Source organism: Nicotiana tomentosiformis, chromosome 3 (genome assembly GCF_000390325.3).
Source record: "Nicotiana tomentosiformis chromosome 3, ASM39032v3, whole genome shotgun sequence".
Lineage (NCBI taxonomy): Eukaryota > Viridiplantae > Streptophyta > Magnoliopsida > Solanales > Solanaceae > Nicotiana > Nicotiana tomentosiformis.
Genome location: NC_090814.1, coordinates 64,402,889 through 64,411,174, shown reverse-complemented (window position 1 = coordinate 64,411,174; position 8,286 = coordinate 64,402,889). Strand labels below are relative to the sequence as shown.

The 8,286-nt window shown below is 36.0% G+C and overlaps 1 protein-coding gene across 2 annotated transcripts; it reads left to right on the top strand.

Moving 5' to 3' along the window:
* The first annotated feature begins 1,589 nt into the window (after positions 1-1,589).
* LOC104090816 (DEAD-box ATP-dependent RNA helicase 18) lies at positions 1,590-7,728 on the top strand. 2 transcript variants are annotated; one of them, XM_009595995.4, is made up of 11 exons: positions 1,594-1,914; positions 2,998-3,234; positions 3,932-4,186; positions 4,287-4,366; positions 4,471-4,576; positions 4,669-4,782; positions 5,574-5,672; positions 5,790-5,879; positions 6,503-6,609; positions 6,685-6,828; positions 7,021-7,728. In XM_009595995.4, the coding sequence occupies exons 1-11, from the start codon at positions 1,654-1,656 to the stop codon at positions 7,304-7,306; spliced, it is 1,779 nt and encodes a 592-aa protein (XP_009594290.1). In that variant the 5' UTR covers positions 1,594-1,653; the 3' UTR covers positions 7,307-7,728. The 2 variants fall into 2 exon arrangements, with proteins under 2 accessions (XP_070053133.1, XP_009594290.1); XM_070197032.1 differs by lacking the exons at positions 5,574-5,672; positions 5,790-5,879; positions 6,503-6,609; positions 6,685-6,828; positions 7,021-7,728 and adding an exon at positions 5,378-5,496 and having other exon boundaries at positions 1,590-1,914.
* Positions 7,729-8,286: the final 558 nt, after the last annotated feature.

The following is an 8,286-nucleotide window of genomic DNA, read 5'->3' as shown; positions in this document are numbered from 1 at the left end:
CCAAGTTTTTGGGAAGCAAAAAATAATTTTTATTTTTGGTCAAAAAAATATTTTTTGAAAAATTTGAGATGTTTGGCCAAAATAAAAAGTACTTTTGAGCATAAGCACAAGCAATATTTTTGCTTTGGGGAGAAGCTATAAATTCTAGCTTCTTCAAATAAGCAGAACAAAAGCAAAAAATTAATTTATTCAATACAAAATTATTGTTACATTAAATTTATATTTTTAAAATTACCCCTCATTATTTTAACAGTTCTATTTTCTTTTCTCTTTTTATCATACATTTCTTCTCTTTTTTATTCTATCATATTTTTATTCCTTTTTCCCTATTTTTCTTTGAATATTCTCTCTACTATAAATAGATCTCTTCTTTTATTTAATGATTTATAAGAGTAAATCTTTAATTTATATTGAGTGATGTATTGATATATTTAAATCATCATGTAAATAATAAGTAATACTAGATGCCCCAATATTATTGCTTTAGAATAACTATATTTTTTATCGATTAAAATCTTTAAATTTCATTTTTATTCTAGTAAATATTTAAATTCATTTATCTCTTTTGAAATAATACTAATTGCAAACTGAACCTTTACGGTCCTTTTTCGTAATTTGATACTCAAAAATACATTTTGGAATGATTGACCAAACACAATTTGCTTGCAAGAAGCACTACTCAATAAATTGAACAAACACAAACGGCTACTTTGCAAATGTATTTTTTTTTGAAAAGTACTTTTAAATAAAAGTACTTTTAAAAATAAATAGTATATGAAATTTTGCAGTAAACTAGTTTGGTTTGCTAACTTTCGACATATTTGGGTGAATACATAAAATTCATACATATAGAGATAAATTTCAGGCTATTCATGAAGTTCAGGTGAATAAATTTTTGCTCGGAAAAAACAATTCATTCTTCGAATTTAACAATCTAATACACCATTGAATGTCCAAGTCTATTCCAAATGAACTTAAATTTGAAACATAGTTTCAAATATCATAAAAAATAAATCTCAATTATCAATTTGTCAAAACAACAACAAATCTAACAAACCTACTTTTTCATCTTCAAGCTGCTCAAAATTACAATGCATATTGCCATATTCGGAATCAAACAAACAGTTCAATCAATATACAAAATGCAACAATTTCATAAAGCTAAGGAAACGAAAAACCTAGACATGAGCCCATAACGAATCTATACCCAGATCCAACGAAGTAATTTGGTACTCGTACAGTATAATCCATTTTTCAATCAGCTCATCCATCACATAAACTCTCTTTACAAAACATAAGAATCAAACAAATTTTATATACATAGAGAAACATATATATACATAAAAAATCAATCACAAACATAATAACTGAAGAAGTTATCAGCAAATTTTGGAAGTAAGTAGAGTAGCTCACCATGAATCTCATAATCCAATAATCCAGCATGTTTAATATCAGAGAAGTAGAAAAATTCCCGAAACAGTTAATTGGCCACGAATGCAAAATTTCAAAAAAGTGACTACAGCTTAAATGGCGTTGTGCCATAAGCCGCCCAGCAAAAATTATACCATAAAAGTGGCTATTTGATAAAACCATCGGCATAGTACAACTCTTTCATTAGACTGAAGAAAAACACGTTGCTGTGACTACGGCGGCATGGCGTCGAATCCGAACAACGCCTTAACGAATACGCGTTTCTCCGACCTCGAACCACGCCTCTCGGAGCCAGTTTTGGAAGCCTTAACCAATTCAGGCTTCGAGTTTTGTACTCCTGTTCAGGCCGCCACCATACCCTTACTCTGCAACTACAAGGATGTCACCGTCGACGCCGCCACTGGCTCTGGTAAAACCCTAGCCTTCGTCGTTCCTCTCGTTGAGATCCTCCGTCGCTCCTCCTCTAACCCCAAACCTCACCAGGTAAGTTTGGTATTCCTAACTAGAAGCTTTATTGTAACATACGGAAACTAAAGTTGATTTAGTTCAGAAAAGAACAATGGAATTTAGTATTCCCAATTAGAGGCATTCTAGCTAATTATAATTAAGATGTTTGAGAACTAGAATGTTAAATATTTACTGGCCTGTCATGAACGATTTGCTATGCTGACTGATATAAGCTGGAAGCAGTTGAAGTTGCGCTCATTTATGCCACATCAAGTTTCGTAATAGTTTAAGATGACATTCAAATTTGACTACAACTTGACTTAGTTATACAATTTCATGTGCTGTTATCCACTTTACATGTTTGAAGAAGTGGATTCTGTGCTGATTGACTTTGTGAAATATGAGTTACTTAGTCATTGCTGTTTTGATAGACATCCATCTTAAATTGGATCATTTAGGGTGTGTCTGTCTAAGAAATATTTCCAACTTAAGGGATCTTCAGTAGACCTGCTTGAACTTGATTCCGTAGTGGTTGCCAGTGGTGCTATAAGAGTAGTATAAATGGAGGTTGCTCTCTGATATTTTTATCATTGTCTGGTTATTTGACTGTATCTTGCTTCAACTATAGAAAGACAGTACTTACCACATTTCTATCTTCCGTTTTTTAAAACGTTAAACGATGTAACCTGATGTGAAACGGTATGCAAGGAAGGATAGTTGCCTTCAGCCACAGTTACTACCGCAGATAAATAAAGCCCTTCAATCTTGTTGAAGATCAGATAAGGTGACATCACGGAAAGGCCTTACGTTACAAAGAAAAGGCACAGACTAATCTGTGCTGCACAAGTTATAGTATACAACATTAGCAACATACTTGGTGTATTCCCACAAGTGGAGTCTGGAGACACAAGTTATAGTATACTTTATTAAAAAGAATCTTCCATGCTTATGGAATGATGTTCTGTTGTTCAATCCAAATAGGCTCATTTAACTTCATCCAAAAAAAAAAATATGCTCATTTAACAGCCAATGAAGTTCGTTGTCATATGCTTTTGTTATCCTTTCTGCTTCCCTCCTTTAATTCTCTTGTATTTAGCTGACTTTCTGGACCCCTTGTAGGTAATGGGTATAATTATATCACCTGCCAGGGAGTTGTCGTCACAAATATTTCACGTTGCTCAACCGTTCATTTCCACATTAGCAAATGTTAGGCCTATGCTCCTCGTTGGAGGACAAGATGTAAAGGCAGATCTCAGGAAGATAGAGGAAGAAGGAGCAAATTTGTTGATCGGGACACCTGGGAGGCTATATGACATAATGGAGCGCATGGATATACTGGACTTACGGGATTTTGAGGTTACTTTCATGCCTCTTTCAGTGGAAAAGAAAAAGCTTTATGCTCGAGTGCTACAGTGATTTTTTAGCTGCTAACTATTTGTTTATTTTTAAAGAAAAAGTTTGCTTGGGAACTTAGGAGTATCAATTCTTTTCTCGAGTGCTGCTGTATCTTTTTAGCTGTTAACCATTTGTTTACTTTTAAAGATAAAGTTCGCTTGGAATTTAGAAGTGTCAATTCTTTTGCTTGAAAGTTGATAATTTATGTTTTTTCTTATGATTATTTAAAAAAGAAAATAAAGTGTCATACGCCCTGTGTTAAAACAATTTAACTACATACTTTTGTGCTAAATTCATGTTAAGCTTTGCACTTGTGCACCGGAGTAATGCTAAGTTCAGCCCTACCGAAAGGAGTTAACTTCTATCTCCATTGAAGATCATAAGTACGTACTCAAGGCTGACCTTCATGATTGCCTATAACTGCATTCTGACCCAAGTGGCCTCTGATTCCTACTTTTGTTTTTTAAATTTTCTTAGTCTCTGATTTCCTACATGTTCTTACAAACTGTCTATTAGCTGTCAGTAAATGGAAGAATGGCATTGGGTCCTCCCCCTTCCCTTAACCTTTATTTTCTCCAAGGTGTTTGTGATTTGGTAGTGATATATGACATACTACATCTTAATTAGCCACTCAGCGACAACGATATCATTGATACAGATTCTGATATTAGATGAGGCTGATAGGCTATTAGAGATGGGATTTGAAAAACAGATAAATTCAATTATTTCTCGATTACCTAAACTTCGAAGAACGGGTCTCTTCTCTGCTACACAAACTGAGGCAGTTGAAGAACTATCAAAGGCAGGATTAAGAAATCCTGTCAGGGTTGAAGTTCGGGCAGAAGCAAAACAGTTGAATGGTTCTGCATCATCTGGGAATTCGTCAAAAACACCTTCCGGCCTTCATATTGAGGTACACTTCCAGTGTTTCAGAGTGTTCGTTTATACCAAACTAAGATTTTTTTATGTCAAGGTGCATATTACCATATTCTAGTATCTCTTCAATTTTGCAGTATCTTGAATGCGAAGCGGACAAGAAATCTTCGCAGCTTGTACACCTCCTAACGAAGAACAAGTCAAAAAAAATTATGATGTAAGCTAACTTTCCTGGTATCCTGATTGTATATATAGATATTTTTTCTATACCTGCATAGCTGGTAGGTGTTTGGTATTTGATTTTTTTAAATACTTTTGCAGCTATTTCATGACTTGTGCTTGTGTTGATTACTGGGGAACTGTTCTTCCGCGTCTCTTTTGTCTGAAAAGTTTTTCATTAATATCTCTTCATGGAAAGATGAAGCAGGTACACTTGTTGACGTTATAATAAGAAAGGTCTATTATTTTATGAAGGTGCTCTAGTAACTGAATATATTTACTGTCTTAAAACTTTTGTAGAGTGCAAGGGAGAAAGCAATAGCATCATTTACATCTATTTCTAGCGGCATTCTTTTATGCACAGATGTAGCAGCACGTGGACTTGATATACCAGGTGTTGATTATATAATACAGGTACTTTCCTAATGGGCATACTATTATTTATGGCTAATGAACAAATTACCTTTTTTTGGGTTTTCTTTTGGTTTTGTGTGTGGGGGGGGGGGGGGGGGGGAGGGAACGGCTTATTGCCCTGTTACCATAGTATGTTCATCACTTACACATTGTTGACTGTTGCTTTCCCCCATCCAATAACAAGATATCATTATAAGAAAACGTTACCTGGTTTATGTATGAGTTACGCTACAGCATTTGTAGAATATGTTCATACGGGGAGCATTGTGTACGGGAATGATCTAATTGGCATTTGTTCTTAAAAAATGTTGAAAAATATGTTACTCGGACTCTTCAAAAATGTTGTTGGGTGCGTGTCGGATCCTCCAAATTTAGTGCATTTTTGGAGGATCCGACACGGGTGCGGCAGCACTTTTGGAGAGTCCGAGCAACATAGGAAAAATCAGTTCGAGAAACTTCGTAATGTTATGAAAATTTTATCCGATGGAACACCAGAAAAGCTTCAGAATTTTTGCAAAAACTGAAAAGTTCAGGAAATTCTTTTTACCTGTTTTGAAACAGATGCCAACCTTAAATGCTTAGACCTTTTGTACAGACCTGGCTAGCCACACCAAAGGCACTAAATTCCTTATGAACAGGTATACAGATGGCCGTTTGTGGTAGAAATATGAACCACCATTCTCCCAATAAAAAATAGTTCTGCAGTCAGTTATGCATGTAATTATGAGCATTATAATAAGAAGCTGGAACTTACATGGAGGTATTATTCTTTTATTTTGTTTCTTGTGCAGTACGACCCTCCTCAGGATCATAAAATGTTTATACATAGAGTAGGCCGAACAGCAAGGCTGGGCCGACAAGGAAGTGCTGTTGTTTTTCTATTACCAAAGGTTAGGTTCTTACACCTCAATAGTGTATCAAACTTCTGGGAAGCTGTTTGGATATATTGTCTACCAAGCGTTACTCCCTGCCCACTTACTAACTATGATCAGTCTTGGCATTTTTAGGAGGAAGCATATGTGGAATTCTTGCGTCTACAAGGCGTTTTCTTAGAAGAGGGGGAATGTGCCTCTGAGGCTCCCGATATTATCGATGAAGTAAGAATTATTCTATGCCATTGTGCCATATTTCTCTTTCCCCTTGCTTCGTAGTGGAAATGCTTTCTTTCCCTGGTTTGTTTTAGTTGCTTGTTTTAGGTCATCCGCCATTCAGTTGTTGGAGGAACCGGGGTTTTTACTGGTGAGAGTGTGGGAGCACTGGTAATTGCTGACAATATGTCTGTTAGATTGTACAAGATGGAGACGAATCTAAGATATTAAAGACTCCTTTTACTCTGAACAGAATCTGCTTCTCTCCAATCATGTCTCTTCTACCTTAAGCAGGATCTGCATGAGCAGACTGGAAACACATTCACGTAGTGTTGAATGTAACAATAATGTTAAAGGATATTTGATGCCATTGTTTACACATAGACCAGTATACTTGTAAGTTACATTGGATCAGAGCTAACTACATCTAGAAAATATATTTTTGTGATATTTGACAAGTTAGCATTCTGCCAGCAGCCTGTGTGATTTATGTTGCGTACACATTACTCTGTTCTGTTCTTGCTTAAAGTCCTATCATTATTTCATGCATCTCAAGGGTTTTCAAATTGCGTTTTCTCTAATTAGATGTTTAGTACCAGTACAATTTTGGTACTGATGTTTCTTTCTTCTAGATACGGTCAGCAGCAAAGAAAGATCGTGATGTAATGGAGAAAGGACTTAGGGCCTTTGTGTCATACATCCGTGCGTATAAAGAGCATCACTGCTCTTACATTTTGAGGTAAGTTAAGGCCATGATGCAGTATGAAGATTATAATTATATTTCCATGTCTTCTGCTTAGTCCTCTATCTACAGGTGGAAGGAGCTTGAGATTGGGAAGCTGGGCACAGGATATGGTCTTTTGCAGCTTCCTTCTGTGCCTGAGGTGAAGCATCATTCTCTTTCTACGAAGGGATTTACCGCAGTTGAAGATATCAACCTGGAGGAAATCAAGTTTAAGTAAGTTTATTCATTATTCAGCGTGCAAACAATCAAGTTGGAATCATACAGATTAGGCAGTTTCAATACATCTTGTCATTATTATTATAACTTTTTCAAAGCACTTTCAATGTGTGATTCAAGTACTGGTCACCAAATGTTTCTGTTTTGGAGTCTTGGCCTTTGATATTTAGCCGTTACCTTTCCACTCAGGGACAAGTCCCGGGAGAAGCAAAGAAAGAAGAATTTGCAAGTGAGAAAAGCTGCAAGGGCACAACAAGAAGAACAGAAGACACAGAGACTTAAAAAAGAGGCAAATTCTACAGTAACTGCCATGAGAAAGAAAACTGCCAAACAGAGACGTGCTACGCAGTTAGTTGAAGATGATGATGAGATTACAAGGGAGTACCGCTTAATGAAAAAGCTGAAAAAGGGAGCGATCAATGAGAATGAGTTTGCAAAATTGACTGGGACTGAGGACTTGCTTTCTGACATATGATTACATTTGGCACAAATTCTGTTGGTGAAATACATTCATGTGTGGTGATTGCAGATATTATACCAGTTACCTAGCAAAGAAAGATAAGTATGTCTGGATCGCCCAGAAACTGAAGGCGATCAAGCAAATAATTTTGGATAACAAGCACAATTGCCTTGAGTTGCCTACGACACACATTGGATTGCAGATCCATGGATGAGCAACCAAATTTTGTTGCTATCCTACCTTTTCTTTTGATTTTATTTATCTTTTTTACCACTTTTTATGATTCTAATTATTAGTAACGGGCTGTCTTGTTCTGATGTGTAATTCATGTATCATGATGCACTTAGTTTTATCAGTGACTTAGCTGGAGACGATATACGGTTATTATCTATTGTTGGTGTAATATAATTTTGTGTTAATGTTTGCTTTTTGCAAAACTGTGGTAATGTTACTATCTCCTCTTGTCCCCTCGTCTAAGATGAAAAACTTATCTCCCTTGGCTCAGAGTAGCAGTAACTAAAATGAAGACAATTTGTCGGATTAGGGATGATGATCACTTTCAGCTATTCTAATTATCTGGAGTCTTTTTTGCATTTGATTGGAAGTGATCGGAACGTAATAACTCCATAAATGCAGAATCGCTTTGCCCATCTAACCGAAAACACAGTACAAATCCCAATTGACATGTTTTGAGGGAAGAATATCTTTGCGTAATGCTGCTTGTTCATGTGCTTGTAAGGGATTATGCAAGTCGTAGTATAGTAACAGGTCAACAATACAACTCCCAAACGAGTTTCCAAATACAAATCACTCCAATGGGCAAATTATATCACAACTTAAGAAATGTTGAGCTCCAAGTGAAAGAGGATCACTATTCGTTCTTCGATTGGAAAGGACACCAATCAGTTTTCTGAGGGTTTAGTGGTGTAGTTCAAGAAGCCAATTGAGTTGCTTCATTTTGGTTTTAAGAGTCGGAGGCAATTATCTTTTACCCC